We start from the raw sequence: 17923 nt of genomic DNA, 5'->3' as shown, positions 1-17923 counted from the left end.
TGACCCAATATGCGATAATCACGTAAGAAACAATAGTTATCGTCTTAGCAAGATTTTTCACGTTCGGAGTTCTTATCTGACCCATAAATGGCTGCCCGGACAGCGCAGGCACAGAGCATATCGGCGGTATTAAAGCGTCCGATCCGGAAGATTATAAAGAACCTGTCCTGAAAATAGATTTATAAATGGCTGAATATAGAAGAAATTTACATTTATACAACTTGTTCGATTTAAAGCAGCGCAAAGAAAAAAAATAATAATATAAAAAAAATCTAATACCAAAAAGAAAATCCGAGCAAATATTTGGGTGGATTAAGCAGTATGGGAAAATAATAAAATCAATACATTATATAAAAAAAATACGTAGCACGTAGCCGGCTGAACGTTTCTCCTGAGATCTACGACTTGACCGCTGTAAGTTGCATGAACCTGGTCGCCGGAGCTGCCGACACGGAGCGGCCAAAGGCGGTGTTCCCTTTTACGCTCTTCTTGCCGCTCTGTCTCTGGGGGCTGCAGCTCTCTGGGGGACAAACATGGGGATTCTGCGTAAGCTGCCATAAACCAACCAGTACGGTCAGGCGGGGGGACCTCACTAACCAATATATATATCATTACCTGCAATGGTAGGTGGTCTTAGAGGCTTTTTCACCGCGCCAAGTTGTAATTTTGCAATCTTGCTTTGGCCAACCGTTGAAGAACCTGCGCGCATGGAGGACGAGCTGGAGAACACACAAGACAATCAGAATATGAAACGTTTCGTACCATTCCAGACTGTTACGTTTGTTTCGTACACGCTGTACCGCGGGTTCCACGTCTCACCTGTTCGACCTCCTCCTCCGGTGGGGGTAGGACTTTGCGACGGACGACATCTGAGAAGAAGTCGTGAGCTTCACCGACCGACCGTTCATGGTGAACACCGCGACCTCGGAACTGGATAAAGAAAATATTTTAAATGGGAAAGATGATGATTCGCCCCTCCCCCGACCTCATAAAACCATCCAGTCGCCAACAAACGAATGTGTCCTCAAGGCCGTTATAGTTGACCCCATCCCACAAACACAAAGTCTGACTTTCTAGTTAACTAATTTGCACTTTATTTTAGCAATTCTGGCTCCCATAGTTTAGAAGATAAACCCTTCTTGTTTGCTGGTTTCTGACCACAAGAAGAAGAGCACCATAGAGAAACCATAGAGATGATCTCTAACCGTTAGAGACGCCTCTCTATGATCTTTCCTCCGGGACTCAAACTCTGCGGTACATGAACTTAGAGCACAGAAACATTTTTTTTTATCTACTAAACCAAAGGAAATTAGGTGGAAAAAAAGGATATTTCCTTTTCCAGAAGACACCTGCGAAAGAAATGGACTGGACGAAGCCCACCAGAGACCGCCAAAGCGCTGCGATACATTATATCCAGCTGGGAGCGCATTCTAAATGAACCGCTGGAAAAGAAACACGCGGCGTCTGCCAATTCCTTCTGCAGATGTGAATACCCGAGGGCTGAGATTTTAACCGAAGATTACAGGAGGACATATTGAGGATGAAAAATGTAATCAGTGTCAACGCAGCGAGAAATTAGATTGTTAAAGGTATCCAGAAAGCAAACACTGAGAAGGCCAACATTCAGCTGTGCGAGACTTTGCCAGAACGCACATGGTTAATGAGGTTTAAAGGAGTCCATCAAGTTCAGATAACCCTTATCTACGTTGATCTAGATTAATAAATAATAAAAGAAACCCTCATTTCAAATATTCATCAGAGATGAATGGCTGCACTTCCTTTAACCCCTTTACAAAAGGGCACTGTCACTGATGGGTTAACGGTCTATTGACCTTAAGGGGTTAAAAAAATGAGTCACCTATTTCTTAAAAGGTATCCACATCATCTGCCCTCCCCGCTCCCCTACAGGGTGTAATTCCTGAGCTTTACGGCCCTCACTGTAAGGAAAAGCTTTCTCCATTAAAAAAAAGGCTCATTTTGGCTCATAAATTCACCGTAGAAATAGCAAAAATGATAAAAAATGTTAACTTCTTATAATCACGGAGACATTTTATTCTTTAGGGATTGATCTCACTCTCAGGTAGAAGGCTCTCTTGAATTTGTACACCGTTCTTATGCTTATTTACTAAAAAATGCGTTTATTTACCCAAACCCTTGCCGATTCCGTGCTGTATATCACAAGTTATCTAGAACATTTAAAGACTTGGAAAGTAACGTTTGTCTGCAAGTGCAAAATGGTAACGGGGCTTACGTGATTTTTCGTGAATGACATAAATTAGTAGAAAAACAAAAACATTGATTTACTTTCCAGCGTAATAATTCTTCCAAGCTCAGGAAGTTGGAAAGAAAAAGGAAACCGGCGGTCCCCGCACGTTACTTACGAGACGTCTGCGGCGTTACTGACCTTTTGCCAAACGTGCTATCTATGTGCTGCGAATTCACGTTTTCCCACCCGGAAAACTCAGACGTTCCGAAGGTCACGGTCGCGTTAAGGTCAGGAGCCAGAAAAACGTCCTCCGACACATCGAAGGTGGCATTCAGGTCCCTGGCAGCTAGCGCTGCGGCAGGGACCGAGGCGCAGTTCTGAAGGGCCGACGTGGCCAGCGGTACCCGGGCTTTAGTGATGGCGTTCGCCGGGGCATTAGACTTTGCTTGCGTTGCTTGCTTTGGGGTGCACAGGGAAGTCTTTCTCGAGGGTTGGCCAACAACGGCATCGTTGGATTTGCCGTGAAACAGACTGGCGCCGGATCTGAGGTTCGGCCGGCTTCTGCTAGGTATGGAGGACTTTCTTGGCCTCTTGACTTGCGCCTCCGGGGTGCTAGGAAGGCGCGTTTCGTGGGCTTTGGATGGAGTGCGGGATTCGGCTTCTCTTCTCCGCTTCGCTGGCACAACCGGACTTCGGAGCGTGGGGCTGGCGTCCGGCAGAAGCTCCCGCCTGCAGCGCTTCAGCGGATGCCTTTTCTTAAAGGAGGCTACTGGGGCAACAGCGATCTGCGGCTTCACATCAGCCTCGGCATCTGGAAGACAGATCGCACACGGCATGAATACATACAAGAGATTTTCGGCAGCACGTACGTCGGGATTGGCAATAAACATGGCCGCCAGATGCTCTTCCCAACGCCTTCTCGACTCGGGATTCCCAAATTGTGAAACCAGGCGCCTTCCAACGGCTGCTATGCCTATAAGAGCCCTTCTTTTATAAATAACCTAATGATTGTGTAAAGAGCTTTTCCTTAAACGGGAGAAATCAGTTAAAAACAAGAATTCAAGAAAATAAAACTCTCTCGATAATGGACTTCGTTACTGATGCACGAAAGCGCCATGCGTTCTTGCCGCCTCGGCAATCACCGCGCATGCGCATTTAATTACATTTTTTATGTAACAGGTCAGTTATTTCCCGCGTCTCCCATCAGCGCTCGAAGGGCTTGTACCGCTCCGTAGTACGAAAACCACTCGCGGAGGAGCCCAAGGCAGAAACCCCGTGGAGTACGCGCTCCCCATATGTACCCTTTTTGCTGGAAACGTCTCTATTACCGGGATGTCGGTCGAACCCCCCCCCCCCGCTAGGAAAGTGCCTCATTTTACGCTTTACTGGAGAAAACAAAAAAAAGACATAAAACATCGTCCTAATCCTTTCACGGCGGATTAAACGAGGTTAGGATACGGGAAGAGCCTTTTAATTCGGGGACTTTCTACTTAATTATTTAAACTGTAAATAGAAGCCGATTATTTTAATGGGTTTATGAAAAACACAGAAAAAAAAACATTTAAGGCTATGATTAAGGCTACAAATTAGTTTCCATGTTTCCTCCATATTGTTTTGGTCCTGGTTCAATGCCACCCCCCCAAGGGCAGATATAATTAACCCTTGTCATGGCGGCTGGGGTCGATATGTTAACAAGGTACCTACAGAGCATCATGTAAATGCAGAACGGACCTACCATCAATGGGCGGCAGTAACGGAGCCTCTTCTTTGATGGGGTTACCGGCGTCTGTATCGGGAAGCTTCAGCTCGACCTGCTCGGTGGTAAAGTCACGCCGTACCCGTAGAGCGAGCCGCTCCAGCTCTTGTACCTCGGCGTCCATCTCGGGGGTCTGAAGATCGGCACGCTTTAGGGTCTCGCTCTGTTTTCGGATCACATGCAGGAAAGCGCCGATTAACCTGCGACGGGTTAAATAAATAGTTAAAATCGCAGATTCGAGACACATGTTCAGAAGCCGTATCTTGTAACGGACGCTAAGAATTGAAAGTTATTATCAGAGACGGGTCGAATAGCCGAAGCGTTACGTAGTCGGAGTTGATGAATTGCCCGCGCGGAAATAATACAGACGCTAAGGATGCAATATTTTAACTTCAGATTAATAAAAAACGAGCAGAGAAATCATCGTCACCTCTATTAACGTCAGAGCCGCAGTCCTCCCCCAGCCAACGAAAACAGCCGTCGGTCGGACATTGAAAGCGAAGGTGAACCGGTTAAAGGGACAGTTTAATGTCGGGCATTACATTAAACTACCATGTGGGTTCTTCAAAATCGGGGTATTTTGTTAAATAAAAAAACTCCAGAACTGCTTGGGGAAACCTCATCCGTGGGCTTTCGTTTTGCACTGAAATCAATGGGATGGGTTTCTGCGCATGCAGACTGGGGGTCTCGGACCTCCCCCCGGGCCGGCACGTGCCAGCAGATGTGTCCCGCCAATAGCTGGGAGGCAGGGAACGGGGCAAACGCATCTGCGGCAGAGTCCGCATGGAAACATAAAGGGACCACGAACATTAAAGTGCATAAGACGGCCGGACAGTCCCTTTATCTGAGCATCACCATAGTCCGACTCCATTTACCTCTCAGTGTCGCCGTTTAAGGGTTCCGGTCCAACACACAGACTCGTCTCATGTTCCGTGAAACTAAAGTTCTCTGAATCAGAATCCTGTGTCGGCAAAGGAAAAACGAAGAAGGTCGGATCGTCTCGAGACACACAAAATAGCGAGAAACGGAATAATATTTATGCAACAACAACACAAATTAGGCAGAATGAAGGTTATTTCATGGAGACATTGATCAGATCAATCGCTTAGGTGTTAAACCTGTAGCTTTCCAGCTGATGATGTTGATCCGGGAAGCCCTCGGCAGCGCAAGTATCAAAAGGTTCAATGATTTATAGCACCATCTAATGGGGGTCTCCGCTCAGCACATTACACTTAATTATAATAGAACAAAGAATGCCCAAAAACAGGTCTTCTCAAAAAAAAAAGGAAACTATATGTATAACCAGATTGTGACCTCACGTAACCTACGGAAAAAGCCCACGCTAACTAAACCATATGCTAAAAGGATTAGCGTAAGGAAAACAGGGGGATGATTTTTTTGTTGGGAGGCGACTATATTCCCCCAACAAACACAGCAAAGACGAGAATAAATAATAAAATATACAGTATTAACAAAAACACCCTGTTTTTTTTGCATTTAAACTACTCTGATTATAACTCAGTAATAATAAAAAAGAGAGAAAACGTTTGTCCTGTCTTTGGAGTTCATAAAAAAAAAAGAAACTTCTAGAAATATCCCATATTTACATTAAACGATAAGCTAAGAAGCTGCCAAGAAGATATTTAGAATAATAACCACCCCCCCCTCTTTTTTTAACTTCTTCCGAGAAATATTTAGGACTCATTTGGGAAAATAAGGAATGCAGAAGAGATAATTTTCGTCTGGTTAATATTTTATGTCCTGTTGCGCGGCTGTTTTTTTTGTTTAATGCTAATTATTCAGAATAGTAGGTTGCACGGACGACACGCGAAAAAATTCAAGGCTTAATGATAAATATATTACAGACGGCAGATAAGCGGCCTGGCATTCCATAGAGTCCTACGCTCCTAAGGAATGGAAAACATCTCATAGAGGAGACATAAGCAACGTATGTGCAAGTAATATTATTAACCCTATAAAAAAAATAATAATAATAAAAAAAGACTAAGAATAAAAAAAAATAAATTAAAAAAGACTAAAAACTAAAAAAAAAAAAAAAGGTGCATGTTGGAAATGTAACGTAGATAAGAGGTGATAAGATTATCCGTTGGTCAACATTTCTTTGGGATGGAATAAGTGAGTCAGAAATATCTACATCTTGGCCCTGGCGCGGAGAAACACGCTTCCTGTACGGACTGCAATTACGGGCAATAAATAATATTATGTACATGAATGAATGAATTCATGGATGCGCTCCACGATATATTTTATCCTTATTGCCGCTCCAAGTCGGACCCGAAGCTGATTAATTAGTAGACGCAAAACCCAAGCACTTGACGAGCAGATGCCGATGGCGTCCGAGAGCAATAAGAACCTGCGCGTCAAGAACTCCGATACAAATTACTTACTATCCTCGCTTGGCTTTCAGGACACAAAGTATCACCCCAAGTAGAGTGTTGCCACCCCCGACACACTGGCCCTTGTTTCAAGGCGAGTCTTGCTGGTCCACCATGAAGGCATTTGCTTGTATACAGATCTAACATGCACCCACTCACACAAATATGCGTTCAATATTTATATATACACCTAAACGACCTAAAACTTCACACATCCTTACTTTTCAGAGATGGTTACCTGTTTCTCGTGATCCTCAGGTGGCCGCTTGAGGGGTTTTTGGTTAAGGCGTTGGGAAGATCTCCTGGTCGTGGTCCGTTTCTGTGTCCTGCGTCCTTGCTCTGGGCTGGATGAATCTCTTGGCTCCTCCAACCTTCAAGTAGAAAGGTTTTTGATAAATGAAGCTCTCTCCAGATAATTAGATGGACAGTTTAATGTTTCGTGCAGCCTCATCAATAGACAATGCACATTAAAGTACTTTTTGGGGGAAGCTGCAGCTCAGCGCTTCGGTGATCCCATCGTGGCTGCTTAAGACAACGTTCCCATAGGTCCTCTTGGCTATTGTGATGCCTTAGCCAATGTAGGATAATGTCAAAGTAAACAGTTTCTAAATATAAATCAACTCAACGCACTTTTAATACAGGCAACTTTTAGGAGAATTAAAAACATTCATTTTTTCCCTGATTAAAAAATATAATTGGAGTTCATAGGTCTGCGTTTTGGGATGTTTATGCACATTGACGAGATGAAAGAGAGCCATGAAACATCTTAATAATCACCAACCATGAGAAATCAAAACATGGATTTTTGTAAGACGACAAATTGTAAAAAGAAAAAAGAAAAAAAAAAGAAAAAAGAAAAGAAAAGAAAAAAAAAGAAAAAGTAAAAAGAAAAAAGTCTCCTGAAATTTAACTGAAATCAAATAAAAAAATAAAATAAACATATTTATTTAGTTAGGAAGAACCCAATATTTTGACCAGAATTAAAAAAAAAATCAATAAAAATTACTAAATAAAAAAAAAAAACTAAATTGCAAAATATAGAACGGAATGAAAGGAGATAAACGTGCCGGCCAGTTGAGAATTCCGTTCTCATGTTGAAAAAGCAACAATAAAAAATAATAAAAACAAGAAACAATAAATTAAAAGTAAAATATGAACAAAGAGGCACAATAAGCACCCTCTCACCCCACCCCGTGGATATATATTTTTTTTTATTTTGTCCAGATTTAATCTTAATGGCGTGAAATAAAAGAGGAAAAAAAAAAACTTAAAGGAGAAATGTTTCCTAAGCCCCGAAGCAGGCGACGCACATGTGAGGCATTTGGGTTAAACTGTTCCAGATTGTCTGGGCGGTCGGAGCCTGTCGTTAAATGTAACAAAGCTTTGAAACCGTGTATGGTGATGAGTACAAAAAACACGAGCAACAGACAAGATAGCGGGGTCTATGATACCGGAACTACCGTCGGCGGCAAGCCAGACACACGCCAGCTCTTTGCTGGCGACCATCGCTGGGTTTAAAGGCGTTATCAGAAACACCAAATTTCCAAACACTGACCCAGAAAGCATTTTAAAATTTGCCTCGCTGGTATTTAAATTAGCGGTGGTAAAGAAACGATCGTACATAGATGACAGAGAAAGAAAACAAAAACTGGATAGGATATATTATAATATACGCTGGAGTAGCTGCAGGGGGCCGGTGCGACCCCTTCTTCCTGTCTCCTTGTACTGGTTCAAAATAGTTTAAAGGGCCCTTCAGAGCTGGACCGCACCAACCCAGGTCTGAAGGGCCCTTTCTAAATAATTTTGAACCAGCACGGGGAGACAGGAGCGTATTGGGGTCTCGTGACGGAAAACTGCAGAAGTGGTGAAAGGTAAGAGGGGGTGGAATATATGGATGTGTACTTGTGTGTGAGCATGAATGTGTGATTGTGTATGTGAGCATGAATGTGTGATTGTGTGTGTGAGCATGAATGTGTGATTTTGTGTGTGAGCATGAATGTGTGATTTTGTGTGTGAGCATGAATGTGTGATTGTGTATGATTGTGTGTGTGAACATGGTTGTGTGATTGTGTGAGCATGGATGTATGATTGTGTAAGTGGGGTGAGATGGAGTGTGCGTTAGTGAGTATGAGTAAGTGTGTGTCATTTGTGTAAGACTGTTTACATATGTTTTATGTTGGAAGGGGAGGGGGCAAAGGGCAAGGACCAGTTGTGTGGGGGAAATGATGGCACAGACCAGCTGTTGGAGTTGGGGGGCCTGGGGCAATTTTTTGCACCAGGGCCCTGTGGTTTCTAGTTACGCCCCTGATAATATATATTATTATAACATATTAACGGATAAATCTATAGCAGATTAAAGATGCTTCTCATTGTAAAATGGATCAAGTGGATTTCTGCAGCAGTTAAAAAGCGATGTTACAACTTAAGCAGCCAACCAGGAAAAAGATGCAGCGTGCATTCTGGGAAACGCGTTATAAACCCAACTGTTATCGGTCCGTTTACAAGCATCCCGAACGTAAATGTCTGAAGTCACAGGTATGTCGCTGTAACGCGTTCGTAGCAGAAATCACATTTAAACTGCCTGCGGGGGAATACGGAACCCTCATCTATTCCTAAACGGAAAGGTTACCTCGTGGATTGATTGCGCTCCGGGCTGGGACACACAGGGAGAACATCTGGATGGTCCTCTTTCATCTCATAAGAACGGAGTCTTTCCCTCAGTTCCGCGACCTGATAGGAAACAGTAACAGGTGAGCGGCGTTCCTTCCGGTGGTCCCTCGGTGGTCTCGTCGAGGGAGTTCCGGTGCCCTTACCTCGGCTCGCAGCTCCTCACACACTGCCGCGTACTTGCTGATGTGGCAGTCAAGGTTCACCACATTGCTTTTCAACTGTCATCAAAAAGAATAAAGGCGAAGACGAGGTTAAAATGAACAAATCTGCAAGAAAAACGTAAAATCGGCCCATAATCAAGATTACGGCTTTGAGACAACTGCAGGAACTCACCGACAACTTGATCTCTTTGGCCCGATTGGCATACTTAAGAGTGTTGTAGGTGTCATCATAACTAAGAGACGAGGGGCTAATGGCTGCGATCATCACCGTACGGCAGTTGCCCCCAATGGAGTCCTTCAGCAGCCGGGTCAGCTTGCTGTCTCGATACGGGATGTGAGCCTTTTTACTCTGGCGAACAAGAGAGACCCGCAAAGAAAACAGACGATCAACGACATTCTACCGCAAACAAGACACCAAAACGCGCAAGTCATCTGTGCCTTTATTTAATACAGTCGTTAAAAAGCGAGGTTATTAACCCATATGTTCAAAGTCAAAATAAAACACGGAGTTCTTAGAAACGAGAGAGCGATTAATGCAAACGTTCTGTGCGGCAATAAAGAGAAAATTCATTTAAAAACTACACTTTGTTAGCGTTGTAGTTTAAACATGGATTTCAAGACTTTGTAATATTTTCCAACATTTGTTGCGCTTGTAAAAAAGGCCAATAAAAATGTTTAACCTGGAAAAAAAAATAAAAAAAAATGAAAAACACAATTTTTTCGCCAAAACACAAAACATCTGGCAGAGCTGACGCTTTGTTGTATTGGCTGTCGTGGGACATCCCAGTTGTCATTTAGTTTTTCCAGCATAATTAATCCATGCCAAGGGCCCCGCTGGTCTCTTCAAGCAAGGAAAACAATGAATTTTGTTCTCTCGCGAGCGAAACGTAAAAAAAAAAAATGAAGCTAACGCGCAACAGACACGGAAAGGTCTTTCATCTCGTTGGTAGACGACACGATACTAATCAGATGTCGGGGTCATATGAAACGTATCAGCTCCAGGCCCAGAGGGTTATTAAGTACCTTGGCATCGGCCAGCGCGTTGATGACGTTGATGAGCGCCAGAAGCGAGCGGTTAATGTTGGCCCCCTCTCGGAGGCGCTCTCCTTTTGCGTTGGTGGAGGAAGCCCGCTCAGAACCGGCCAAATCAATGAGGCTCATCTTGGCGACCCGGACGTCCTGGTTGATGCTGGCCGCACGGTCTTGCTGCTTCACGTAGATCTGGAAGATCGGAAGACAACATGGCTTTCAATATGGCGGTTATTAATTTATTATAAGCATTAGCCGATGAGCTAGAGGAGGGGCGTCCAACCTGCGGCCCTCCAGCTGCAGCAGGACTACATCTCCCATAATGCTCTTTCAGCTAAGGGGCTGGCTGAGGAGGATGGGATATGTAGTTCTGCAGCAGCTGGAGGGCCGCAGGTTGGACGCCCCTGAGCTGACATCCAGGTGTCCATCGCATAGCAGTAGATAAGAAGACCGACGGCAACTCAATTTCCACGAGGCTTTCTGGCCAACACTGACCCACCAGTGGCTGATGCTTTTTAGTTATCATCCCCACTAACAGAGGGGTCCAATAGGCCAGGGGTGTCCAACCTGCGGCCCTCCAGCTGCTGCAGGACTACATTTCCCATAAAGCCCTTTCAGCTAAGGGGCTGACAGAGGAGCATGGGAGATGTAGTCCAGCTGGAGGGCCGCAGCTGGAGGGCCGCAGGTAGTATCAAGAGCTCTTAAAGAGATCCTGCGGACAGGAATACGGCCGCTCCCATGGTATACATGTAAGACGGGGTTCTAACATATACACTGTTTATTTAACCTGTGAATGCAATGAAATAGGGTTTGTTTTGTGTAAATAAATGTAAATTGTAGGGCCAGAGAAAAGTAACATTACATTTACGGATTACGAGGCGCTATTAACAATGGGGGAGGGTGAATGCTACTAATAACATTAAAATTTACAGAATAAAGATCTCGCTTAAATAAAAGAGAAAGTCGTCACTAATAGCCGAGTCAGGAGGTAAATGGGATGCCAAGAAAAGGTCGGCCGAAAAGTAAATGTACAGCCCCGGGCAATTTGTTTAAATTGCTGCTACTGGAATACTGCGTGCCGGCAGATCTGGGATCATCCAAGCCCTGCTCAGGTTTAATAAAAAGAATTCTTGAGATCAAAGCATCTAATAACGCTTTCTGAGACGCCGAGTCTCTTCATAAACAACTCCACAGCGTGCGCAGCTACACCTTCCAGGACAATGCAATATTAAAGAGTGATAAATAACGAGAAATAATAAAAAGCCACTAAACATCACTGAAATAAACACCAAACTACAATTAAAGGGACACTCCGGCCATCGTGTGCACTTTAACACATGTGATAGCTGCGTGGACCCTTTAAAATGTTCATGTTGCCCCTTTAATGCATTTGCCCCTCTCCCCACCCCTCAGCTAAATTATATACTTACCTCCAGGCAGCTGCAGCGCTGGGTTGGCGAATGCTCTATGGGGGTTCTGTTCAGACCCCCTTTTGCATGTGTTGAAAGCTCTCATTGATTTTAGTTGGAGTGCTTTCCTGTCACTGGTTGGTTGCTTTAAGCAGCCAATCAGTGGCGAGAATAGTCGGACTATGGAGGAGGAGGGCAAGTGCAGCAGCAGGGCTGTAGCTTCTGAGTCAAAGTGCCTTAATTTTGTTTTGGAAGAATGCCCATTAAAAGCATGCTTTTATACTTAAAGTTAGGAGAAGATATCTATGTGTTACCTGGAACACGGCGTGCGATCGGGAAGACGACGCGTTGGCATCTGTTGGATGTTGAGTGCGGTTCAGGTTGCCATTGGCCAGCATCTGCAGTAACTGATCCGCGGATTTGGGCTGGAAAAAATAAATACATTAATTATACAAACATAGTGTGGCCGATACCCGGGGAGTAATCGGTCTTTCTCTTCCTTAAGAACATTTATAATAAGGAAAAAACATATGACTGAGCTGAAGAAATACGATATACGATTTGATATACGATTTATCACTGAAACCAGCGGCACATCTCTGTGAGATGAGGGAAATAAAAGGAGGAAAGGTCTTATGAGAGCAACAAGATTGGCCATAAAAGGTAAATAATATAAATAATACGCATTATTACGTCTGTAGTTAAATGATCATGCATTGGGAGCGGACGATTAGTCTACGAGGCTCATGTATAAGGTAAGAGTTCTATAGCTGGTTGAGCCATTGAAGACTTGAGCTTGATGTAGGAATCAGGCTTGCACCCCCCCCCCCAAAAAGTTCTCGGGGGCCCATGAGCATGCGGGGTCTCTGAATGCGAAACCCTGCATGTTAGGGGTCTGGATGGGACGGTTGGCAGGGATGTATTTAAGCCGACCAAGATCCAATATCCTTACCTGATGGAAAGAAAGGCCCTGAACCACAACTCCTTTCTGTGGATCTTCTCTGATTGCCAGGAATCCTTTGGGTGCAAGAAGATCCTGGATCTGCTCATTATACACCTAAGGGGGCAAAACGAGTTTTACATATAAAGCAAGTTCCAAAAATAAGTATTTTGGGGAAAAATTACCATTCTTTATCTCAAGTAGGGGACATCAAGTGCATGCTGGGACATTTTTTCTAAGGCAGTGGACCATAACCTTCTGGTGGTGCACAATCCCCTTTATAAGATGAGGCACTGTGATGGGCTGCACCCAGGGGCCCCGGACACATAGGTCGTTGACTACTGTTCTAAGAACAAATTCTTAAAAAAAAATGAAAAATTCATGTTTCAGGCTCTAGTAAGAAAGTAATTAGTAAAGCAGCCAAAGGGATGTATCCGGCACCTCGAGATAGGAGATGAGGACCTCGCAGGACTTCTCTTCTTGGATTGCTTCGATCCGCCGGTAAAGCTCCTCCATGGTGAGGTACATGACCCCGGGGTCTGCCTCTGTGCCCAGCATCGTATGCGTCTTTCCTGCCCCCGTGGCTCCGTAGGCAAAAACTGCATCGAAGAAAGGAGGACAGGGGTCACGAAGCTGCCACAAACTGTCAACAAGTGCCATTAATGTCTATATGATCTAAACACTAGAGTAATGGCGGGCATTGGACTTGGCAATTATAATCTTGTTATGATCCCAAAACGGTGAAGATAAACCGCAACCCCCCTTAATTCCGGGAATAGAATGTGTAAATAGGGAGCTCATCTAGTGGTGGGGGACTACAGCTCCCAGAACCCTCAGCCGCCGACCCACTTATATCTCCACAAATGCGGTTCAGCAGAGAGTTGTGGTACCAGAGCAGTTGTAGCCGTTCAGGACCCCGTCCAAGATCTCCTTGGTGGTGTGTTGGAACACGTCCTGCTGCGTCGCGCTCTCCCCGAACACGCGGTCAAATATAAACTTTAAGTCCTTCCCTTTGCGCTTCGTCCCGTCGTAGCCCCTCAGGCCGGAGAAGACCCCGGATGTGTCAGGCTCGTCGGGGTCGAACACCAAGATGCTGTCGTCCACAACATGCACCACCGGGCAATGATTGCCTTCCTGTTCTCGAGAGTTTGGGGGTCTCACGCGGACCACCACGGACACATTGCCCTCCTCGGGGGCAGCGGCAGCCGTCATGTTCCTCGGGGGTGCTGCGGATCTGAGGGGATTAGACACAGTCCTGATTAGATTAACAACTCTGTGTATGACGTTCACGTGTCTGGCGTGACAGCTGCATGCAGTGATTTATTGAAATAAGAAAAAAAGACACGGCGGGGATATTTCGGGGATATTTATGTTGCTTCGGTGTTGAGTCAGAACACGAATCTCATCAGTCTCAGCCGGCTGTCTGTGACAGAGACTGTTTTATAAGCAACTTCACTTTATTAAAAATGAGAAGAAATGCAACCATTCCTGCGGAATTATTCAAATACAAGAGACGCGCCGCAAGCCCAGAAAAATCACTCATTGTGTACACGGTACACGCACATACATACATACACACACATACGAGCCCATACATACATACAAGCCCATACATGCACACACATACATACATACATGCACACACATACATACATACAAGCCCATACATGCACACACATACATACATACATACATACATACAAGCCCATACATGCACACACATACATACATGCACACACATACATACATACATACAAGCCCATACATGCATGCACATACATACATACATACATGCACGCATGCACATACAAGCCCATACGTGCACGCACACACACACACACATATATATATATATATATATATATATATATATATATATATATATATACATACATACAAACCTTACATACATACATACATACATATCTATCTATAGGGCGATGTAACCTGTGCATCACCTGTCACTCCAGCTGTCATCACATGAAAGAGAAGTTCCCAGAGAAGTTCAGAAACTACGGAACTGCTGTCACCCGGCATCCGTAGTCCTACAACTCCCATCATGCTGAGGGTGATGGGAGTCGCAGTCCAGCGAATGCTCAAAAGCTCCAGCCTGCCATTAATTACATTCCCGGCATCCCCCGGCGCCCGCTACTTACCGGGACAGAGGTTCTGTTAATTATACGAGGGTTTATCCAATTACCAAGCTTTGTTATTGTTGATATTTCTCATTAATTTTGCCCTCCCCTCATTTTCCTGCTCTTCCGCTCCAAGTACTTCCGCTATGCTAAGTTCGAATCACGCGGGCCTTTCCTAGCGCCAGTTCGGATTGGGCAACGATACGCCGCTCTGATTGGATCTTTTGGCAACCACGTGACGCCAGCTGCGGCGCAGTCCGCGCTGGGATTTGTAGTCTGTGACCGTGTACATGAATAGAATAGACTGTGTATTACGTCATTGCTGTCACAAATAATTAATTTGAGGCCAAGCTGAATTATTTCAGTTTTTCAAAAAATATTTTGATTTATAAACTGTATTTTCCTTTCTTTTAAAATAAATGTCCTAAAATATGTATCTCCAAATAAACCTTTGCAGCTCCGCCATTTTATTCTTTCTTTATAAAGTTTTTCAGTTTCCATGGCGATAACCCATCACTGCCTGTTTTTTTGTGTCTCGTGGCTTTAGTTTCTTTAGGTATGTGATGCGCTCATACCCAGCAAAAATTCTGAGCTCATTGAAAAAGAGGGGCGCAGTCATTTGGGGGCCAAGGAAGGACTAGCACTCCCGAAGAGGGGCTCTTGGGAGGTATGCCTGATACCCCTAGGAGCTCTGAATGCCTGCTGGGTGTGAGTGTCACGTCACGGTGTACTACAGCCCTGCAAGTCCCGATAAATACATTATTCACCTTCGGATTTTGGCTGTAACAAAATAATCATAAAAGGGTTTTCTAACAATCAATCAGCCTTTTAAACTAAAACTTGGATCAGCGAATACAACGTGCCATTGGAACACAGAAGTGATGGGAGTGATAAAGGGCCATTGGAACACAGGAGTGATGGGAGTGATAAAGGGCCATTGGAACACAGAAGTGATGGGAGTGATAAAGGGCCATTGGAACACAGGAGTGATGGGAGTGATAAAGGGCCATTGGAACACAGGAGTGATGGGAGTGATAAAGGGCCATTGGAACACAGGAGTGATGGGAGTGATAAAGGGCCATTGGGACACAGGAGTGATGGGAGTGATAAAGGGCCATTGGAACACAAGAGTGATGGGAGTGACAAAGGACCATTGGGACACAGGAGTGATAAAGGGCCATTGGGACACAGGAGTGATGGGAGTGATAAAGGGCCGCTGGAACACAGGAGTGATGGGTAAAGGACCATTGGAACACAGGAGTGATGGGAGTGATAAAGGACCATTGGAACACAGGAGTGATGGGAGTGATAAAGGGCCATTGGAACACAGGAGTGATGGGAGTGATAAAGGGCCATTGGAACACAGGAGTGATGGGAGTGATAAAGGGCCATTGGAATACAGGAGTGATGGGAGTGATAAAGGGACATTGGAACACAGGAGTGATGGGAGTGATAAAGGGCCATTGGAATACAGGAGTGATGGGAGTGATAAAGGGACATTGGAACATGGGAGTGATAAAGGGCCTCTGTACGCCTATGAAGAGATTCCATTAAAAATCAGCCGTTTCCAGCTACAATAACATTTACAACATTAACCCCGTCTGTGCTGGATTTCTGATCCATTTCATGTTATTTTAATGGACAAAATTCAGCATTTCTTTAAAAAACATGGTAATGTTTAAGTGACCCCAAACGTTTGAATGGCAGAGAGAGAGTGTACAATAAATATACACAGTATATATAGCACAATAACCCCGCCAAGACGTCTCGAGATCACAGAAGTGATGACAACCTCATTTAGAAACTCACTCTTCACCCGCGGCGTGAAATCTGTCGACGTGCGTTCAGCCTCCCCTCCCGTTTCTGTTTAGACAGCAGAATTTATTCCGACTGCAGCCATCGCACCCCTTACCAGAGCTCTGCATACAGATCTGTCTCTAATACTTTATTCCATATGTCTCGATGTCTACCATGCAGTCCCTACTATTGGCTGTCTCTCGACATATTGTCCCAGCTTTATGGTCGGGCTGTTGTTCCACTAGAAGGTTCACTTTGGGGTAGAGGGGTTAAGCCATGCTTGATGGAGAAATGTCTATTCTTTTCCCAAGATGCCTGTGAGGTTCAAGCAAGTTCATATTTCTCTCATGCAGCCTTTTTACATTCTGCCCATCTTAATAGTGGGGGCATCTAAAGGGTTACATTTCAAGGGGCAGATAGCTGTTTGGGACAATGGCGGCCTCATGGATCCATCAGAGCTCTTGGTACTTGGAGAAGAATCTGGTGCTCTGCCAGTTGCTGCCATATCCATACCTGGATCCGGTCCTGGCCGTGTCCTGCGAGGGTGGGCTTCAGGAGCCCGGAGCCCAAAAGTTACCCGGTATGGCCATATCTACTTCTCGAGGTATAAGGGGGCACAGGGTCTCCAAGTGGCTCTTGTAGTGGCCCCTGTAGGGTCAGCGACAGCTACCACTGTGTCCCTGGGATCCATTCTCAATCATGGCTTGCCGATACGTACCTAGCTTGTGCCTCGCATTGACGTGGTCGCTCACCTCTAATTTTAGAGAGTTTTGGTATTGCTTTGAAAAAATAGTTACAGTTTTGGGAGATGGCGCAGGAGGAGGACACATCCTGTACAGTATAATGCACAATAGTAACTATGGACCATTACTGTCAATCAAGGTCGGCCCCAGGTCCCACACTGAAGAGGACCCAGCAATGGCGGTGCTTACCGCCGTCTCTCATGCTCATGGTCTCTCAATGTCTAAGTTTAAGAGTGCTGGCATATGATGTCATAATTTTTCTCGTATCTCCACTAGTGTGAGGGAGAGGGGCTTCTCGTTTGTTCTAAGGACAAAGGGGTCTTGCAAATTCTTCTGGCCCTGGGACGACAATAAGTCTCACCATGTAGAGTGTAGACCTCCTGCTCCATTGCCAGTAACTTGTTGGAATCGTATAAATAACTCATCATCATACCTGGGAACTCTCTCTGGGTCGCGGGGCCCTGATACGCCCAACTCCCCGACCATTTCCCCTTTAAATGGGGGTGTTTCCTGCCATCTCAGTGGGACCACCCACCGACAGGAACACCCCCAAGGAGCCAATGGCCAATTTATCCATAAGGGACACTCCGAGACACATCTCTATGGTGCATTCCGGAACCTAGAACCTGTCATTTTCAGATAAACCTCTATAAATGTATCAGCGGGCATCCAACACCCCAA

The 17923-nt window shown here is 44.9% G+C and overlaps 1 protein-coding gene across 1 annotated transcript; it reads right to left on the bottom strand.

The window, feature by feature from the left end:
- Positions 1-295: 295 nt before the first annotated feature.
- On the bottom strand, positions 296-13788 carry LOC128470122 (kinesin-like protein KIF18B). Its single transcript, XM_053451957.1, has 15 exons — positions 13458-13788; positions 13009-13166; positions 12580-12684; positions 11942-12052; positions 10213-10410; positions 9362-9538; positions 9172-9246; positions 8988-9088; positions 6597-6729; positions 4838-4923; positions 3942-4162; positions 2405-3017; positions 820-930; positions 616-719; positions 296-520 (listed from the first exon to the last, which is right to left on the bottom strand). The coding sequence occupies exons 1-15, from the start codon at positions 13777-13779 to the stop codon at positions 399-401; spliced, it is 2637 nt and encodes an 878-aa protein (XP_053307932.1). The 5' UTR covers positions 13780-13788; the 3' UTR covers positions 296-398.
- Between the last annotated feature and the right edge of the window lie 4135 nt (positions 13789-17923).

The sequence above is a fragment of the Spea bombifrons genome, chromosome 12 (genome assembly GCF_027358695.1).
Source record: "Spea bombifrons isolate aSpeBom1 chromosome 12, aSpeBom1.2.pri, whole genome shotgun sequence".
Taxonomy (NCBI): Eukaryota; Metazoa; Chordata; class Amphibia; order Anura; family Pelobatidae; genus Spea; species Spea bombifrons.
The sequence above is the reverse complement of the archived record's forward strand: the minus strand, read 5'-3'. Positions and strand labels throughout refer to the sequence as shown.